Source organism: Sorex fumeus, unplaced genomic scaffold, assembly GCF_029834395.1.
Source record: "Sorex fumeus unplaced genomic scaffold, SorFum_2.1 ptg000051l, whole genome shotgun sequence".
Taxonomy (NCBI): Eukaryota; Metazoa; Chordata; class Mammalia; order Eulipotyphla; family Soricidae; genus Sorex; species Sorex fumeus.
Window position 1 is genome coordinate 35,471,898 of NW_026606108.1, and position 21,133 is coordinate 35,493,030.

General features: G+C 50.9%; 1 protein-coding gene across 1 annotated transcript in view; it reads left to right on the top strand.

The window, feature by feature from the left end:
• TGFBI (transforming growth factor beta induced) overlaps positions 1-21,133 on the top strand; it is a 151,922-nt gene that overhangs the window by 26,576 nt on the left and 104,213 nt on the right. Inside the window, exons 13-17 of the mRNA XM_056124350.1 lie at positions 1,431-1,555; positions 2,970-3,072; positions 3,887-3,966; positions 4,825-4,849; positions 5,520-5,777. Coding sequence (XP_055980325.1) covers positions 1,431-1,555; positions 2,970-3,072; positions 3,887-3,966; positions 4,825-4,849; positions 5,520-5,560 — 374 coding nt within the window. The 3' untranslated portion in view covers positions 5,561-5,777. The remainder of the gene's footprint in view (positions 1-1,430; positions 1,556-2,969; positions 3,073-3,886; positions 3,967-4,824; positions 4,850-5,519; positions 5,778-21,133) is intronic.

The window sequence follows — 21,133 nt, forward strand, 5'->3', positions numbered from 1 at the left end:
ATCATGCGTAGGAGCACGGAGGCCCCTGGGTTGGAGGACTCGGGGAGCACTGGGAGGTGGCTGGGTGGACTGTGTACAGGGGCTTGCACATCTTCAAGAGACCTGGCTGCCCCCCAGGGAAGCTGGGCCTGAGGAGGAGGCTGTGGATGGCCCTGGACCAGGCGGGGCCAAGCTCACCCATGTCTCCTCCCCCTTGTGTCAGGAAAGAGAAAGCTTGGCTGCTGAGCTGAACTGAGGTCACGTTTCCTTTTCTTCCTTTGTTAGCTGCTCCTCCAGCCTCTATTCCCGAGAGGAGGGGAGACAGACATTTGCTCTGAGCACAGGCCTTCCACTGTCCCCTGTCCAGCAGGTTGGAGTGTCCCGCAGGCCGGTCTCAAGCCAGCTTGTCTTGCCTTTCCTTGTCTGGGATATAGAACCTTATTCAGGCTGAGTGCAGCGCCAGACCCCACCACACTAAGGGCATGGAGGGGGGTCCAGACAGGAAGGAGCAGGCAGGAAGGGGCCCCTTCACACCCCCTCCTCCCCTCCAGCAGTGGTGTTTTTATAGGGCAGCTCCTGTAGGCTGCAGGTTGTGTGGATCAGGGCGTCCCTGGGCACCGGGGCTTCAGTCCTCAGGTACTCAAGTAGATCAATAACCTGCAAGCAGCCAAACAAGGGGGCTTTCCAGAATGCTCTCCCCCGCTCACTGGGCGCACTTCCAGGATCCTGGAAATAGCCACACTGCGGGGGCCCCGAGGACATGCAGCCCTGAAAGTGATGATGGGAGCGGCAAGGGCAGCTGGCCGCGTCCAGAAGTGCCTCCCACACTTCATTTAGGAAATGCCTGTGCACCTTTATGAGCAATCGCCTGCTCTCCCCAGTTGGTGGAGAGGCTGATATGGGATGGAAGGAATGCGGAGAGGGCCGGGGAGGCGTTCCCCCACCGCCCCCCCCACCCCCCCACCCCCGCGGCCCTGACCTCATTGGCTCCACCACTCCTCCAGAGCACAGCTGTTGACTCTTTCAAGTCCTCCCTTCAGGAAACAGCCGTCTCGAAATATGCATTTGAGGGCAGAATGTGTAAATATTTCACTACTGTGTTATAACTGTCGGGAGCCACGCTGATGATGAAATGTCCCAGATGCCGGGGCTGGAAAGGTCCCCAGCTTTCCAGGCAAATATTTAGCTCATGGAAACATGAGTCACCCAGAGAAGTATGGATTAACTCCTTCTCTGTATCACGGAGAGCACGCACTGCACTAAGCAGCCCCCCAGCTCCAGGCCAGATCAGTGACAGGGGCCCTGAGTGCTGTACAGACAGTGGGTTTGAGGGTTGAGCAAACTGGAGGGGCTCAGGAGTGCTTGGGGGCTGTGTGGGAACTGCCACCCTTGAGCCCGCAGGGTGCCAGCCTGGCAGTGAAGTTCTACCTCCTTTTCTCACTACCCCGCAGGCAATGCCAAAGAACTTGCCAACATCCTGAAGTACCACATTGGTGATGAAATCCTGGTCAGCGGTGGCATCGGAGCCCTGGTGCGGCTGAAGTCCCTGCAAGGTGACAAGCTGGAAGTGAGCTCGGTGAGTCCACGGGATGGTACAAAAACTGACCTAGCCCAGCTCTGGGACTCCCAGGTCCATCTCAGCCACGATGGCATCATACACACACACACACACACACACACACACACACACACGAATGCACACACGCACAGTCTTCAGGGCACTTTTTTGGTCTCTGAATGTATTTTTTAACCAGAGAAAGAGAAAAGGGGGAAGTCCATTAAGATGTAGGTTAGAAACTCCAGACTGGCTAACTCATAAAGCATATAGTTTGGCATCTGGAAGAGGCTATTAGCTCTACTTTCCCTTAAGTAGAGCATAGGAAACTACTTGTGTATTGAGAGATACATCCTTACCACACATAGAGATACACACACATACACACACACACACATACACACACCTGCCTCCCATTGCCAAACTCAGGACCTTCCTGTGCTATGAGCCATTAGCCCCAACCCAGTCTATGTGCAGCCCTTGCTCTGTGCATTGATGATGCAGGAAGCATCTCAGAGGGCTTTTGCCTTGAAGAGAGAGAACAGTGTACCTGTGCACTCTGCAGAGCCTCCTGGGCACTTAGCTGTTCCAGCACAGGTCTCCACAGCAACCATACTTGCTCCTGCTCCTGACCTCTCGTACCCTCTGCCCTGCAGTGCCTCTCGACTGTGGAAAGTGTGGTGGGTGCGAAGCGGCACTGGGATGTGAATGGTAGCTTTGACATCTGTGCACCCCCTCAAGAGGCTTACAGCTCCCCAATTTAGGTGTCAGGGTCCCATGTGCCACAGGATGTGGTTTCCCCTTCCCCTTCAGTCTCTTAGGAAGGTTCCAGAAGGTGTGAGAGAGATTGACCCTGCAGGGGCTTCCTGTCAGGAAAACATCTGCTGGACAAGACGTGGATAAACCCAGGTGTGGGACCTGGCCTCAGTCCCCCAACTCCCACCCGCTTAGCTTAAGCCACATCTGACCTCTCAAGTTTGTCTCCCCCTCTGTAAAGTGGGGCAGTACTGGCTCCCCCAGTACATCGGCCTCTGGGAGGGCTACATGAATAACCCAAAGTAGCATCTTAGTAATCCTTTGTCAGTACAGTCTCTGTCTACACAGAGTCTCCCAAACTTATTTGTCCTACAAACAGAAACCCCCCTACAATTGAACAGTTTCTCCCACAATTGCCACCACCTCCATGGATACCACCAGCACCTCTCTGGGAGGTAGTATTGCAACTTTGGGAAACTCTAGTCTAGAGGTCCTCCCCTGTATCAGGCAGGGAAGGGTCCATCACCACACACACACACACACACACACACACACACACACACACCAGCAGCATAATTTGACTCAGGATCTGGTACTAAGAAGTACTCGGTGAGAAATAATTGGATGCCTGAGGTAAGTAGGCCCCGTACTCAACAGTACCTGCCTCTTTTTCCCCTAGAAAAACAACGTAGTGAATGTCAATAAGGAGCCTGTGGATGAGGTCGACATCATGGCCACCAATGGTGTGGTCTACGCCATCACCAGTGTCCTGCAGCCCCCAGGTAAGGTCCCAGAGCACCAGCTTTTCACTGACCAGCAGCTCGCCCTTCTGTCCATGTGGCCATGGGTACTCAGGAGAAAAACTATCCTGGGGTCCAAAGATGGCTCAGAGTGAGTGCCCCAGGTGAGTGTGTGGTCCTGCATCTGATCCCCGGGGCTTCCATATGCAGCCTCCGAGCCTGGGAGCCCAAGCAAGGAGCAGAGGAAAGGAAAACTAAGCACATAGCTAAGCCTGCATGACCTCAAAGAAAGGAGGAACTGTCAGCTGCAAACATGGCTACCAGCCACAGCTTCCTGGTGGCTGCTTAGCTGGGCCATTAGCCTTGCTCACACATGCCCCATTATTGGCCATGGGGATGCCATTAGCAGAATTAAAAGCAGTCCTCCTGGGGGCCAGAGCTATAGTTCAGCGGGAAGGGCGTAGGTTCAACCAGCCTAGGTTCAATCCCTGCACCCCATATACTCCCCTGAACCTGTCAGGAGTGATCAATCTCTGAGTGCAGTTTCAGTAGTCGGCCCTGAGCACCTCCAGGTGTGGCTCCAGAACCAAACACCCAAAGCACACCTCCTGGTGTCCCCCTGGTGGCAGTGCGCTTTGCTTCCTGTGAAGCTGAACTTGAGGCCAGCTTTAGTCCCCACTTGTATATTCATCAGGAACCAGGTTCCACCCCAAGGAAAATTCAAGGGGGCAAAAAATCAAGTCCCTTTTGAGCATTTGCATGAGCAGGAGTTGGAAGGCGCAGCTGAGCCCCTCAGCCCTGGTCGAGCACCTGCTCACGTTTCCTGTCTCTGCTTTTCCTCCTCTCACTCCTCCAGCCAACAGACCTCAGGAGCGAACGGATGAGCTGGCCGACTCGGCGCTGCAGATCTTCAAGCAGGCATCTGCCTATGCCAGGGTAGGAGCCCGGGCAGCCTCGTGGGCTGCTGTGCCCGTCTTCTGACTCTGCTCTTCCATGCCAACCTTGAAACCTCTCCACATGCGAGGTTGAGAGAGAAGCAGCCAGGCCGTGTGGGACCCTGCTGAGGAGGGGGGAGGGCAGGGACAAGCTCGACTCAATCCTTCCCCCACACCGCCTGTCTCCTGGTGCCTGGCCTGCCCCAAGCCTGCACCTTCAAATCATACTTGTGTTCCTTCCATGGTGTGCCCACCAGGGGCTTCTCTGGGCAGTGGTGTGGCATCTCAACTCAGGCTTCAGAGGCAGGCTGGGGGCAAGGGGGTAGGGACACCCACCTCCTTCTCAGAACATCCCTTTCTCTTTCTGGGCATTTCTTCTGTTCCCAGAGCATCACTCAAGCTTTCTTTGCTGCTTTGCATCAGGGGAGCCCCTGGGGAAGGTGGGGTGCCTTGGAAATTTGCATTTTCAGAGACTACGGGAAACTGTCCTTAATGCAGAGGCTGCTGGGGGGGGAGGGGCAGGGGCTCATTCTGCTTTGACCCTCCTTTCTTCCCTCTTCATGCCCCTCATCAAAGTCCTCTCATCCTGCTCCTGCGAGTCTTCCCAACACCCTCAAGCCCTAGTCTGTAGGAGCCTGTTTCTGGGGGTGTCCCAGGAAGGGCCTCTCAGACTCTCCCTGGAAGGGACTAACACATCCCTTAGGACTGCTGAGGCCTGCATAGGGGAACCCTCAGGCCCAGCCTTTCCGGGGTCCCCTTCCTCTCTCTCCTTGCTGGCATCTATTCTGCATAAGGGGGTCGTGAGTAGGGTCACTTCTTACCCTACCAGAAACCTATAACCCCTCGCATTTTCTTTCAGGCTTCCCACACCTCTGTGAAACTAGGTAAGTCTGGGCTGCGCTGAAGGTCTCAGAGCTTCAGTTGGTCTTACCCCCAGACAGGCCCCAGCCTGCTATCTGCTGCACAGCGAGGCACAGGCCAGATGCAAGCCCCTTCCCTTACCTGAGGGTGGAGGAAGTAGCACACCTTCCCAGTGAGCGCCATGTGGCGTGGAAGCTGGTAGGTGTGCACCCGGGCTTGGCAGGAGCCCATAGTGAAGACATGGCTCTGGCGTGTCTTCCCAGAGATGTAGGAAACCCTAGTTTGGGGGTGGGGGTGGGGGTGTAGCTCAGGGTAGAGGATTTGCTTTGCTTGTTCAAGGTCTTAGGTTCAATCTCAGGCATGAAAGGAAGGAAGAACCCCTGATGATGAGGAGGATAGTGCCACAGGCAGGGCGCTTGCCTTGCACACAACTGACATGTATCCAGTCCCCATCACCCCATCTGAAGGGGTCCCCCGAGAGTGATCCCTTTCTACAAAGCCAAGAGGAAGCCCTGAGCACCGCAGAGTATAGCCCCCAAACAAACCCCCACAAAAAAGGCATTCACAAACCAGAGCATATGCTGTGCAAAAAAAAATGGGGTCAGGAGAGGCCGCTGGGCCCTTGCTCGGGGTTCTGCGCTGTCCCAGCCAGCCTCAGGGAGTCATTGCTCATTGCCCCCCACTCTCTTTCAGCCCCCGTCTACCAGCGGTTACTAGAGAGGATGAAGCACTAGGGTGAAGATCTGCAGGCGGAAGGCACATCAGCAGCCCCCCGCCAGTTTCTCTGTTTGCCAAAAAGACTGAACGTTTTTGAAACCAAAATTTCTACTTCCATGTACATGGGGGCCGCACCGTCATGAGATCTGAGCCCGGGATGGGTGAGGGGAGGAAGGAGGGACAAGTGGTTTTGCTTCTGTGTTTGTGTGTGTGTGTGTGTGTGTGTGTGTGTGTGTGTGTGTCTGTCTGTCTGTCTGTCTCTCTGTGTCTGTGTCTGTGTTTGTGTGTGTGTAAACCCACTGCATGCCAAGACCCGGATGTCACGGAAGGACCCATCCCGAAGGCGGCGGCTCCTGCCCATGCCAAGTGCCTCAGTCAAAGGGCTCCGTCTGTTAGTGGCCCATCAAGCATGAATGTGATCTGGCCTCCTGGGAGCTCCTGGCCCAGTTTTGGTAAAGCTCTTGCACAGCTGGAGAAACGCATCCTGATAAGCTATGGTTGGACTGCTCTGGGGAGCATGTTCTCATGCTCACACGTGGTCGGGGAAGCTCCTGGGAGGATGGGGGGAGCCCAGGATCTCACGCATGTGACAGAGTTTAGGGGTGTTTGTGATAATAAAACCAGAGAAACGTGTGTCCGTGCCACGTTGGCCCATGTGTCTGCTTGGAGCAGCCCGGCCAGAGGATGTCAACCACACTTGGACCTCCAGACCCGAATCTTAGGGGGGCTCATTTTCACTCCCACCTTTACCAGCCCTTGTGCCCCCATTTTCCTTCCAGCCTTTAGACTCCCCACATCATGCAGGACTTTTCATGAGCCCTGGGTGCCATCCTGCTAAGTGGTATCCAGATCTCCTTTTTCTGAAGGGATGAGGACCCAGCCTCAGAAGATGGAGTACCCCTGTTCAGACAGGAAGTCGCCACGCTGGGGTGGGTACTCATCTTCTGGGCCGCAGAGGGCCACGTAAGCTTTTCCAAGTAAGCTGGTCTGGCTGTCCTGGACTCAGGCCCCCTGTGTCCATCCACTTTCAGATCCCCTTTGTTTGAAGGGCTTTGGTGCCCAGAGAGATGCTGTGTCAGATTGGGTGTTTTGTTGTGGTGTCACTGCCATCTGGGGGGAGGGGAATCCTGCATCTCTTGGGAGCCAAGTTCTCAGGGCACACTCCTGGACTCATCAGGAAAACCTGTACCCTGAAAAAAGAGGTTTAGCTTAATGTTTTAGCCTCCCAAGTGGGCTTTTGTTGAGGTATCCTCATTTATAATAGTTCAGATGTTGTTTCATGTGTGCAGTGCTGCTACGCCTCAACCACCCCAGAGTCCCAGAATCTCTTTACCATTATCCCAAGGTCCCCTTCCCTCCTTTGCCATCCTCTGACTGTCTCCAGTGGGCAGGGTCTAGACCCTTGCTTTGTTTCTTTAAGCTCATCAGACACCCTTCACCAGCATCACTTTGTCCCTTCCCCACCGCAGTTCTATCCAGGTTGTTGCTACCTGGTTTCATCTTTTCTCCTGGCTGAGTGATAGTCAGCTGCTGTATTGGCTCATCTCTCGTCGGGTACTTGGGTAGTGTCCAGATCTTGGCTGATGCAGAGAGTGCAGCAGAGACCAGAAGTGTACATAGATGCCAGTTCAAATGAGAGTACTTTCACTTTAAAAGATCTTTAAATGTAGAATCAATGTCATGGGATTCCTTAAAAATCCCAAACCCCGCTATCTTTCCCTGTGGCCCCTGGCCTCATTTCCTCCCCAAAGGGGCCCCACTCTATTCTTTTACCTCTCCTGGGAGAGGCCTTCTTGGGACAAAATCATGCCCAGATGCTGCCCTTGCGGTCACCTCCCAGCCAAAGAGGGCTGGGGTCCTCTTTGGAGGATTCTAAACAGCTTTTCCCCTCTATTTCTGGCTTTTAAGGACACCCAGCAGTGCTCAGGATTTACTTCTGACTCTGCGCTCAAGGATCATTCCTGGTGGGCTCAGGGAGTTAGACGCAGTGCTAGGGATTGAACCTGGGTCGGCCACATGCAAGGCAAACACCTACCAACTGTACTATCTCTCCAGCCCCCCAGCGCTCTCTCTTCTGTTTCCCTGGAGACCGAAGTGAGCATGAAGTGCAGCCCAGTTTGGAGGGTGTCTAGCATGCTCCCAGAGGAGGCTGATGCTGGAGGAAGCTATGAGCCTGCCTCTGTCAGAGGCTGGAGGGACTGGAGAGATGGTACAGTGGATAGGGCACTTGCCTATCGTGACCAAACCTAGCACCCCGTATGATAACCTGAGCAGAGAACCAGGACGAAGCCCTAAACAACTCAATGCCCCCAAACCCAACATCAACAACAGAACAGAAACAGACCAGAGTCCAGCCCTCCTGGAAGGAGGTTGTTCAGGGATTCTCTGAGCTCCAATCAGGAAGAGAAAGAAGAGGGAGAAGGGGAAGGGGCTCAGCCTGAGAATTCTCTTGCCTCTCTGCTGTCATTCGGGGCTGGTCAAGCTACAGAAAATAGCCAGGCCCCTCAGCATCGGGTGCAAGGGCTTTTCATCGGGGTGTTCCCCCCCTGCTGGGGTACGGGGGGTGGGAAATGGCTGCCTCAGCAGCTGGAAGCCTAGAGGCGGCCTGGGTGCAGGCAGTGGTTCCAGGCTATGCTCCTTAGCACACAATCTCTTCCTCCTGTGGGCCAGGAGATGCTGAGCATCTGTGGACTCCTCATATGACTGCTGCAGAAACCAGAAGTCAGAGAGGGTCAGCAGTGTGTGACCTCTCAGTGGAGGAAGAGGCAGGAATGCACTCCTGCCCCCCACCGCTGCAGACCCCAGGCTGCAAGGAGAAGAGGCCTGGGGAGCTCTGGGCACATAGGACAAAAAGTTCCAGGATTGCCAGAAAGGCCACCTCTCCTCCCTGCTGAGAAGCCCCCCAGGCCTCTGGTCTCTGCCTTACAGCCGGAACTTGTCTTCACTCATAGGCAGCTGGGCCAGGAAGGGAGGCAGCAGCCGTGGGTGCCCCCTGCCCACATGGATATCAGGAACAATGGGGAGAGAGAGGAGGGAATTTCTCACGCAGAGGAAAATACCCCTCGAGTTATAATTCAGTGTCAGCTCTAAGAGAAGCTTTCTGGAATATTGTGCTCAGAAATCTTTCCAGAGCCCAGGGAGAGAGCCAGGGAATGAGGGATGGGCTCCGGGCGTCTGCCTGTCCAGAGGAGTCAAACGGGGCCGCCTTTCACACCCCGGCAGGGAGAGCACATGCATCTGCCCCGTGGCTACAGCCCGGGCCAAGCTCTGGGCTGAGACAGTTCCTAGAATAACGTTGGTGGTGGGAATGTGGGGCAACCCCCACCTCCGCCTTCCACGCAGCTGCCCACGCCAACCCCAGCCCATTGCAGGGTTTCGTGCTGCCCTGGATCCTGCAGCTAGTGGTGGACAGTGGAGCAGCTGCAGAAGGGTGAGGGCTGGGGAGGAAATTTGGCAGAAAGAATGCCGTGCAGGCCTGACCAATGCTGGAGTGCTTCGTGTGGCTGGAGTGGAAGAAGCAAGCAAAGCCCTGTGCAGAAGTGTTTGGAAGCCAGGCTGGGCTGGGCCTTACAGTCTGCACTGGAAGTCCCAGACATGAGCCTTAGGACAAAGAGGAGCCACGTACAGACAGTTTTGGCTGGGAGCGACAAGGGCACTCCTTTTGAAGTTGTGGTCGAATAGACATGGCATGGAACTAACCATTTTCATTTTTGTTGTGAAAAAATGCTGGGGGGACCCTAGAGCTCTAAGTCCAGTCTGGTGAAGAACCCCATGAGTTCAGGTGGGGTGCTTCACCTGAACTGTGATGTAGCAAGTCTCAGAATCTCCTTCCCTTTTAAGATCTAACAATGTTCCACTGTGGATTAAGCATATTTTGTTTATTCATAAGGCTGCTGTGAGCCTAGGAGGACCAATATCTGTGAAAGTTCAATCCTTTGGGATGGAAGGAATACAGAACTCATATTGTTGAATGTAAGCAATAGAATTTCTTTTAGAGATACAGTTACAAACTTTCATGATCAAATTTCAGTCATACAATGATCGAGCCCTCCATCAGTGTGCTTTCTCCACCACTAGTGTTCCCAGTATTCCTCCCACCACCCCCACCCCAGCCCAGCCCCTGTCTCTGTGGCAGGCACCTTCCTTCTTTCTTTCTCTACTTTTGGACATCAAGGTTTGCAATACAGATACTGAGAGGACATCATGTTTGGTCCTTAATCTACTTTCAGCACACATCTCCCATCCCGAGCAATTCCTTCTACCACCATTTACTTAGTGGTATTTTCACCATCCCAAATGCCTGTTCCCCCCAGCACATGAGGCCGGCTTCCAAAGTGTGGAAGCATCCTCCTGGCCCTTATCTCTACTGTCCTTAGGTATTAGTCTCATATTATGTTACTTTATATTCCACAAATAAGTGTAGTCATTCTATGTCTGTCCCTCTCTGTAGTTTCTAATTTAGAAATTAATTCACTTAGCCTGATACTCTCCATGTCCATCCATTTATATTTAAATTTCATGATTTCATCTTTTCTAACAACTGCATAGTATTTCATTGTGTAGATGTACCAAAGTTTCTTTTAACTAGTCATGTGTTCCCGGGCACTTGGGTTTTTTGCAGATTCTGGCTATTGTGAACAGTGCTGCAATAAACATACAAGTGCAGATGTCGTTTCTACTGTGTTTTGTTGCATCTCCAGGATATATTCCCAAAAGTGGTATTGCTGGGTCATATGGGAACTCAATTTCTAGTTTTAGGAGGAATGTCCATATTGTTTTCCGAAAAGGCTGGACCAGTCGGCATTCCCACCAACAATGAGTGAGGGTCCCTTTTCCCCCACATTAGTGCCAGCACTGGTTGTTCTTGTTCTTTTTGATGTGTGCCAGTTTCTGTGGTGTAGAATGATATCTTATTGTTGTTTCGATTTGCATCTCCTTGCTGATTAGTGATGTAGTGCATTTTTTCATGTGCCCTTTGTCCATTTAAATTTCTCTTTTGAGGAAGCTTTTGTTCATTTCTCCCCATTTTTTGATGAGGCTGGAGGGTTTTTTCTTGTACAGTTCTACCAGTGTCTTGTTTACCCTGGATATTAAGCCCCTATCTGATGGATATTGGGTAAATAATTTTTCCCATTTCGTGGGCTCTTTCTGTATTTTGGTCAGTATTTCTTTTGAGGTGCAGAAGCTTCTTAGTTTAATGTAGTCCCATTTGTTTATATTTGTTCCCATTTGAATTGTTTCCACTTGAATATGAATTTGAATATGAATATGAATTTCTACTTGAATATCAAGTTGTTAAGAGGACGAAGAACCTCCAGCTCCAGGCACATCTTTTCAACTTCACCATTCTTCCTGCACTAACATGCACCTCAGAAACATGGGCCCTACGAAAACAGGGTGAGAACGCTAGAGGAATCAAAAGAGCTATGCTTGGAGTATCACGCTTCACTCAAATGAGAGAAGGAATCCAGAGTTCCGATCTCCGTCGACAATCAAGAATCCGGGATGCTGTCTTGTTTGCCAAGGTGTGGAAAATCAGATGAACTGGACACATAATGAGATTCAGAGATGACCGCTGGACTAGAGCTATTACCGACTAGATTCCACGGGATGTCTAAAGGATGCATGGCAGCCCACCTACAAGATGGTCAGACTTCTTCATCAAAACCCTGAACAAATGGTTTAAGGCTCTTCCTTTTCCTGGAGTGAGCAGATGCCATTAGACTACACTAGTAAGCGACAGGGACAAATGGAGACGTTACTGGTGCCCGCTCAAGCAAATTGATGACTAATGGGATGACAAGTGATACAAGTGATACAAGAATATGAATTTCAGGAGTGTTTTGTCTTATTTGTTTGAAAAATGTCACAGGTATGCTTATAGGGACTGGATTGAATCTGTATAAAGCTTTGGGGAGTATTGCTATTTTGACCATGTTAATCCTCCCGATCCATGAGCAAGGGATGTGACTCCATTTCCTAGGGCCCTCTTTTATTTCTTGAAGTAGCATTTTGTAGTTTTCTTTGTATAAGTCTTTCACCTCCTTAGTTAAGCTGATTCCAAGGTACTTGATTTTCTGAGGCACTACTGTGAACGGGATTTTTTTTAAATATCTTTTTTTCTCTTTCATTATTTGTATACAGGAAAGGCATGGACTTTTGGGTATTTTTGGGACTTTTGGGACTATTTTGTAAGCTTCCACTTTACTATATAAACCTATTGTTTCTCAAAGCTTTTCTGTAGAGTCTTTAGGATTTTCTAAGTATAGTATTATGTCAGCTGCAAATTGTGATAGCTTGACTTCTTTCCTATCTGGATGCCCTTGATATTTTCTTCTTGCCTAACTGCTATGGAAAGTACTTCCAGTATTATATTGAATAGAAATGGTAAGAGTGGGCAACCTTGTCTTGAACCCAATATTATAGGGAAGCCTCTTAGGTTTTCCCCATTGAGAATAATGCTTGTTGTGGGCTTGTTGTAGATGGCTTTGACTATATTGAGAAAACTTCCTTCAACTCCCGTTTTACCGAGAGTTTTTATAAATAGGTGCTGGATCTTGTCAAATGCCTTCTCTACATCTATTGATATGATCATATGGTTTTTATCTTTCCTTTTATTGATCACTTGACATCCTGTTACTCGATTTGCTCGAACGGGCACCAGTATCGTTTCCATTCATCCCTGTCCTGTGCTAGTGGAGCCCAATGATGTCTGCTCGTTCTAGGAACATGAAGAGCCTCAAACCGATCATTCAGGTTCTTGACGCAGAAGTCTGACCATCTTGTAGGTGGGTGGCCACACGATCTTTTGACATCCCATGGAATCCAGTCGGTAATGGCTCTAGTCCAGCGGTCGTCTCCAAATCTCATTATGTGTCCAGCTCATCTGATTTTCGACACCTTGGCAAACGAGACAGCATCCCTGATTCTTGACTGTCAATGGAGGTCAGAACTCCGGAGTCTTTCTCTCATTTGAGTTAAGCATGATACTCCAAGCATAGTTCTTTTGATTCTTCTTTGGAAGACCTGAATAGCATTCTCATCCTGTTTTTGTAGGACCCATGTCTCTGAGGCGTATGTTAATGCAGAAAGAACAGTGGAATCAAAGAGATTTGCCCAGAGCTGGAGGTTCTTCATCCTCTTAACTATTTCTTCAGTGCTCTTGAAGACATTCCAAGCTGCTCTTTTCCTCCTGCGCAACTCAGGTGCCAGGTCATTTGTCATGTTGACTTCTTGATCTAGATACACATAACTGTTCCATTTTGAGATGTTTGTTCCATTGAGAGTGAATGGAACATCGGGAACAAAACTGTTTCTCATAAACATTGTCTTTGTGAGATTTAGCTGTAGTCTGACCTTTTCACACTCACCGTAGAAGTCGACCAGCATTTGTGCCACTTGGCTGATGTTTGGTGTTATAAGAACAATGTCATCAGTGAAGCGGAGGTGGTGTAGTTGCCGACCATCTACCTTCACTCCCATTCCTTCCATTCTAGTCATCGCATGACGTTCTCAAGTGTGGCACTGAAGAGTTTCCGTGAAATGGTATCACCCTGCCGAACCCCTCTCTTGACATCAATGATCACTTCCTTGTAGAATGGGGAGATCCTGGTAGTGAATCCGTAATACAGCTCATGGAGCATCCTTATATATTGAGTTTGAAAGCCCTGTTTGGCTAGGGCTTCAATGGCCGCTTCTGTCTCAACAGAATCAAAGGCTTTCTTTAAATCAATGAACGTTAGACAGAGCGGCATCTTGAACTCCCAAGAAACCTCAATGAGCTTGCTTACTGTATGGATATGGTTGATCGTGCTGAATCCTTTGTGAAACCCTGCTTGCTCGCATGGTTGTCCTTCATCTAATGTTCTGCCAGTCCTATTCAGGATGGCTTGAGCGAACAGCTTATAGATGACAGACAATAGGCAGATCAGGAGGTAGTTGCCAATGTCGTGGATGTCTCCCTTCTTGTATAGTAGTACAGTCCTGCTGATTTTCCATTGGGATGGAAACTTGCATTCAGACAAATAGTGTGTGAAGAGCCAAGCCAGTGTATTGATGAGTACTGACAGCAGGTTCTTCAAGTGTTCAGGTCTGACCTTGTCTGGGCCGGGTGTCATTTGCTTCTTTACCAATGAAATGGCATGTCAGATTTCTAAAGGGAAAACGTTGGGAATGAAATATCCATCCTGCGGAATTTGGTGTGTGGGCAGGTGGATGTGGCTATCTAAGAGATCCAAGTAGAAGTCATGGATAATCTTCTCCATTGCCCTTCTGGAGGATGTGGTAGATCTGTCAGGAAGTTGGAGGGCAGTTATCTTGTTCTTGTAGTTGGCGAAGGGCAGGTGAGGTTGTGAATGCCTTTTCCGGCTTCTGCCACATCTGCCAGCACTGCTGCTCTTCTCTCTCACGCTTCTCTGCATTGCTTTGTGAGCTCGGACGTTGGCTTGCGGTTGCCTGCAGCTTGTCACAAGCCACATTGGCAAATGAGCTTGAGAGTTTTCGAAGACAGGCATCTTTTTGTGGCTATCTCTCGGTATTCCTCGCACAATCATGGAGGTGCTGAACCAGCCGATCGTATTCTTCATCAATGTTGTCAAAGACAGCATCTTCCCATGTTGCCACAATTGTGTATAGAGCTCCCAGTTGGTGGTCGTTCTGGGAGTTCTATTCTTAAACTTTGCAGCCCTTTCTCCCTGCTCTGTGAAGTAGAATTTTGCATGAAGCAGACGGTGGTCTGATCCTGTTTAGAATTTGTTGATTGACTTGTAAGTGTTGAACCATCCTTGCATCCCTGGGATGAATCCTACCTAGTCTTGGTGTATGATCTTTTTGATGAATCGTTGGATTCTATTTGCTAGTATTTTTGTTGAGGATCTTTGTAACTAGCAATAGGATTTTTAATTTGCTAAGAAGCCTCATGCCATTCCCCACAGTAGCTGTGCCATTCTACATTTCTAACACAATTGCACAGGGCTACAGTTTCTCCACACCCTTGTCAACACTTGTTATTCTCTCTCTCTTTCTCTCTCTCTCTGCCTCTCTCCTCTCTGGCCTTTCTTCTCCTCACTCTCTCTTCTCGCTCCTCTCCTCCTCTCTTCTTTTTCTCTCTCTCCTCTCTGTCCTCTCCACCTCCCTCTCTCTCTTTTTCTCTTTCTCTTTCTTTCTCTCTCTCTCTCCATATCCTTTTAAACATTAAGTGGTGTCTTCTTGTGGTTTTAAATTCTGTTTAATCTTATCTTGTCATGGGTGCATCTTTAGAGAATAGTCTCTCCAAATCGTTTACCTATTTCTGAATTTTTGTTTGTTTGTTTGGTTGGTTGGTTGGTTTTTTAGTTTGAGGACTTCCTGAACCTATTTTCTTTAACTTCCTTTAATGATGTTTTGCACTTTTCAGTGTACAAGTCTTTGGAAGAAGTTAGGTTAGTTTATTGTAGTTGCTGAATTTCCCAGTTGTTTGGTAAAACATTGCCGGGACTTCAGTGTGGAGAGTAGAGTGGGTGGAAGGTGAGTGTGAAAGCTTCAGGCCGTACAGCATAGGCCTTGCATGAGTGAGACCACAACATCAAACCCCAGCACTGCGGAGTGCCCCTGAACACCACAATGGGTCACCCTAGTGGCCCCCAGCACCTCTGGGCACAAGTGCCACTGCATCACGGGACTCTGGCACTGAGTCTCCAGCCCACACTGCTGACCCACCTCCAGGATAAACACAACAGGAGTAGCCTCTAAACTCTGCTGGGGAGGCTCCCCCACTAAGGAGCACAAATTGGGAAATCGGTATGGAGGTTGATATACTGAGTCCCTGTTAGATACCACAAAGGAGCCGGCCATGGCCCTGTGGATGAAAGAACGTGCAGGGACTTGAGAGCTATCAGGGAAGAACAGACTTTCTCTTGACCACGAGCTGGAGTGGACCATGAGTCAGAGGCACTCAAGGGCAATGGTCGGGGTTTCACTGAGAGTAGCTCAGCCAGCTCAGGGTGCTGCTGCTTTTTCAAATATGCAGAAGACTGGGGAGAAGCTGGCAGTGGAAGAGAACAAAGGGACTTCCTCGGGCAGTGCACAGATTCACATGTGAGCAGGTCCCAGCTGGGACTGCAAGGGAAGAGGTCAGTCTGAGCAGGGGAGGTGGTGGGGAGGGGTCATCCCATGGAGGCGTTGACCAAACAGTGGCGGGGCACCCACCTAAGGAAAGTATAGCAAGGAAGCCCAGGGCTCTGCCAGGGAGGGCCCAAGTGTTCCGCCAAAAAAATCACTTTGTGGGCCTGGTGCAACAGTGTGAGTCTGGGAAACCCAGCCTGAGTGGGGGACCTCTCAGGGAGAAGGGGCATTAGCAGCTCCAGGCTGGCCCTGGGTACGGTCATGTGGACAGCACCTCAGCTCGGCTTTGCAGGAGCAGCCTGGGGCAGCAGAAGGTGCCCCCTGGAGAAGGGGAAGTGAGGCAGACATGCTTTGAGTTAAGTTAGTCTAGGTGGCCGGTTTTAGGGCCTGGAGAAGGCCACAGGTGAGTGGGTGCAGGAGCTCCTCTCTGCGGGCCTCACCCCTCCCTTCACCCTGTGCTTCCATTAGCACAGCCCTGAAAACTGCTTTGGAAGCAGTTCCTGCTTCCTCTCAGGTTTCCCGGGCTGGGGTAGGGCTGCCTGCACTTGGGGGCGGGTGGGTGTTGTGAGGTTTGGGGAAAGAGCCTGTCCCAGCTCTGACTTGGTGCCAGCCTGGGGCCTGGCACACAGCAGAAGTTCCAGAGGTTTCCACTGGCTCCCACAGGACACATGGGCTGCGTTCAACAAGGTGAGCTTCCAGAAAGGAAGAGGAGGCTCCTAGACACTGGGGATGTCCTTCTGGGCAGTTCACCCACTTCTGGGTTGTTGGAGGAGCCACATCAGGAAAGCAGGGGGAGACCTGTGGGCATCACCGCCCCCAAGGCAGCCTGTCCTGCTTTACAGACCATGTAGGCTAAGAAGAGCCCCTTCACCCCTGACAGAGAGCCCCACAGGCCCTCAGGCCTCATAGAGAGGGATTTTGGGGGAGAGATTGGAGCAATCTGGCTGCCTGCTCTCAGCATGGGCGGGGGGTCACCTCAGTTTGAGCAGAGGACCCACTCTTCTGGTCCTCATTTAGGAATGAAGAAGTTTTGTGCTCAGAGTCCCCCCACCCCCCGCCATCCCAGGGTCCCCTTTTCCTTCAGTTTTATTTAGAGAAGGAGTGTCTGAGATTTAGAAGCCACAGAGATGAGGGATGGGGGGGGGGAGGCAGAGTGGGAGGGCAATGGGGGGATACCTCTAGATTAAATATCCTCATTTGGGTGGAAATGAGCTTTGGAGTGAACAGATGGGAAACTTCCCTCTCCATGGTGGGGGACCAGTGAATCCCCATGGCTTCCTGGCAATAACACATAAATAACTCAAGTTCAAGGAAGCCATCTGTGTGCGTTCAGGGTCCTGATGAGACATTCGGGCAGGCCCCCAGAAGTGGAGCCCTGGGATGAGAGAGAAAGGATGAAGCTTAGGCAAGCCAGGCTAGAGGGGAGGGCGAGCAAAAGGGGGTAAGGCTCTAAGCGCCTCCCAGGGCCCTCGGTTCTTCAGTAGAGCAGGGGAGGGGGGAAATTCTGAGACCCAAGCCAGGACCATTTCGGCTGCCTCAAATCCCAGCCCCATTTGGAGGGGCTCTGCCCTCCTCCTCCCCGCCCCCCCTCCCCCCCCCCCCCCCCCCAGTGAATTTGCAGCCTGGAATGAGCATCCCTCATCTTCCTACAGCGGATGGGGCCAGACGCTGGGGACCACTCTCAGGAAGCGCACAGGGGTCTGCAACTCCTCATTCTGATCTGCCCTGGCCTTCAAGCCCCTAATCTCTGAATGTCTTACACAGACTCAGACACCACAGTCCCTGAACTTCTCGAAGGCAGCAAGCGAGTCCACTGCCGCTAACACATCTTAGCTCAGTCCACAGGAGACCATGTGTAAGCAGAGACCCAGCAGCCCAGTCCTCGAGTAGGGCTGAGAGGCCTCCAAGGTCTAGGCGGAGAGAAGAAAGTCATGCGCACTTCAGACAGAGCTGAGATGGGGGTTCCCCTCTGCAGTCATGCCAGGAGAGACCCTTGCATGTCAGAATTGGGATGCTGTCTGCACACAGAGCTTTCAATATCCCAGAGGCTCCTTTACTTGTGGTTTATAGCTACAGAGCGGGGAGTATTCTCCCAGGAGTGAGACTCCTGGCCTAAAGTACTATGAAAAGTCATTTTTCAATAATCTATACCTTTCTTGGAGCTCATAGAATTCATACTCAGGGATAATGTTTGTAAAGAAGCCTCTTTATCATTTTAACCATGTTTTCAACTTTAAGCAACACCAACTTTCTTTAAAGTATAGTTTTATTTTCTCAGATGTCTGTCCAGTCCTGGTTCACTTTCAAATCCAAGTTTAATTTGGTTTTTCTCGGCCATGGGAAATCAAGGAATCAATGAATAATTTCACCTCTAAATTGTGACCCACCCCAAGCCTCCCCCAGGAATTTAACAATAACTTCCTTCCTTGTGACATTGGTCTGCCTCCTTGGAGATTTATTCTTGTGTCACATTATGTGTCTGGGGAAAAGATTGTGTTTCCGGGTCTTTGATCTACGTTATCTGTGTTTGTGCCAAGACCACACCACTTAAATTGGTGTTAATTTAGTATCTTTTAACATCTTATCGAGTCAGATGTCTTTGCTTTTGAAGATAACTTTTCTTTTTTTTTTTTTATAATGTTAACACTTTACCCTTGCAAACATTTCATTAAAAAAAAAAAGAATAAAAAGTAGAGACAATTTATATTTCTCACAACCGGTACAATCATTGTCAAATTATTGACAAATCCTCCCAGGTCCTATCACTTGAGGAAAATGTGAGGAGACGTGACATACTCACCCTTTTTATTTTGCTGAAACAGACCATTAATTAGATTCAAGATAAAAACAAAACAGGCTTCATGGTAGACCAGATTTTAAGAGTCTCTGTGACCTTTGCCCACTTCTTTCTCTGCTTAATGGCCAAAGAGAGCCTGTCCAGGTGCGCCTCATCCAGTCTCACAGCCCTTCCTTCAAAAGCCAAGTTCTCACTTCTGGGGGCAGGAGTCTGAGAGTTTGAATTAGAAATATTGGAAACAAAGTTGCTGGTGTGCAGGTGAAGCCTGCAAGGACAGGGAGCGCCACCCCTTCCCATCCCAAATACCAGCAAGGACATGGACACCTCCCTTGTCCTTGCAGCCAGGAATCTAACACCCACTTCCTGGAGCCTGTGGACCATCCTCCCCGTGTCCCAGAGCCCCCAGTAAGAAACACTGATTGAACATTCTTTGAGCTTCCCAGGCCTGATCCTTCCACCAGAGAGAAGGTCACACCTGGCACAAGCATTGATTTGAGCCATTATGTGAGTAGTGACTTATCACAGAGCAATAGAAAACTAAGGGAATGATTACAAAGAAAAGCCCTTCTATCTTGGGGGGTGGGAGGGTTGGGCGGAAGGAGAGGAGAATCCACCCTGGAGACCTGGTACATGGCCTCATGATCCACACCGCCCCCCATTCCTTTCACCATTTTGCTCCCTTTTATCTTGGGGAGGGACACAGTGGTGTCCCTCAGGCCTCCTCCTGACTTTATGCTCCGGGATCGCTCCTGGCAGTGCCCGGGGAACTATATGGGGTGCTGGTATCGAATCCAGGCCAACCATGTGCAAGGCAAGCACCTTCCCCACTGTCCTCTCTCTCCAAGCCCTTGGCTCACTGTTAATATTAGAAAATCATCATTGGAAGTACCCTGGGACTTGAGAGTTCTGTTTTCTTCACTTGGCATCAGGGGCGGGGGTGTGAACATGGCTGTCTGGGTCCTGCCCTGTGGGATTCTTCTTCATGCCCCAGGGAATCCTCCCCACCTAGTGCTCCTCAGACTTGTCAATGGTAAGATGCTGGTTGACCTGCTCTGGGGTGGCACCTCAGACTCTGCAATTGAGGTGAGGGTCTCAGCTCCCCTAATGCTACTGGTCCTGGGGTCGCACCTGGAACGGCACATGTCCCCTCAGATTTGGAAGTACAGCTTGAAACTGTTTATTAAAGTGGGATCCTGGTACCAGCAGTATCACCTGGGCACTGGTTAGAAATGAAACATCAGAACCCCCCTCTATAGGCCTTTCAGATTAGAAACTTGGGGTGGAGGCGGCCGCTTTCGCCTTCCAGAAAACTCTGGAGGGAACGGCCGAGAACCACCGGCAGGCCGGCAGGGAAGGGGTGTCTTGCTCTCTCTGAGCCCCTCGCAAAGCTCTGCTCAGGGGGGATTGAACAGGAAGCCAGCAGGGTCAGGCCACATCTGGAACCCAGCAGGAACCCTCCTGTTTCCCGACCAGGTCACAGGCAGCCACGTTGGTATCATTATGCAAATATGCAAACAGCAACATTCCTGAAAAAAAGAAAAAGCCACTGACTTTGTGATTTTTAATGAGAGCTGGCTCAGCCCTCTCTGCAGATGTTTATTTATTGGTTCAGCAACTGCAGGGAGATATGAGAGTATGTCTTGTCTTTCTTCCTTCCCCACCCCCCACCCTTTCTTTCCTTCCATCGGTTTTGGGAGCCCAGTACCTCTTTCCAGAGAGCCATGAGGATTTCCCTGGCCTGGGGAAGTAAGGAAAGTCAAGACCTTCCAGAGAAAGTGGTTCTGTAGGTGCTGAATGCCTGCTATTTGCCAAGCCTGGGACTGGAGGGAGAAATGGCAAAACGATTTATTGTGAGGAGGGAGACCCCAGGCCGCCTGCAGATGTCTACCCCAGAGGTCAGGTGCCAGGAATTCCCTCCTCCACCAAGACACATTCCTGCATCCCAAGGGCCTTCTGGGTTGGGGGTCGGGGGGTGCTTCTCGATGACCTTCTAAACAAACTCCAGGATGGGGCCCTTCTCAGAGCTGAAGCTGGGGCGCAGATTCAGCTGAAGGTGGGAGTTCAGGGGAGAATGGGGGCCCAGAGCCCGCGGGGATGGAAGCGGCCCCTTAGCACTCAAGTCCAGGAGAATCAGCCACGGCTAGCTCCAGGGAGGTCATATGAGGCTGACGTTCAGATCCAGCTGTTCTCTCTGGCCCTGCGTGAATCTTTCAGAAACCAAGACACCCGACGAGATGCGCCAAGCATGCAGAAGCTGCAGCCCCACCCGGCCGGCCAGCACTAAGGGCTCAGCTGACCCTTGGGGACGGCACTGGTGTGAGCTCACAGGGGCAGGGCAGTGCTGTCCTGGAAGGGCGGGCACCAGAGGCGCCCCCACCTGCCATTGGCCCTGCTGCCTCCTCAGCACTTGAGGTCTCCCCAGGGGCTCCCTCACGATGGGGGGGGGGGCTCTCCAGCCTTGCTCCTATGCTTGTTGGATTGACTCACTTCCTCCTACACCTACCAGGACCCCAGAGGTTTGAGCTGGCCTTGCTCTTGTCATGATAGAGAACCAGAAGGCAGAGCACTTTATTCAGTGAAGAATAAAGGGGGAGGGTGTGCAAAGCTAGTGGGGAAGTATCTTCGCTATAACAGAGATAGTTGGAAATGAGCACTCTGGATAAGAACTGTGTGCTGAAAATAGGTAAAGGAA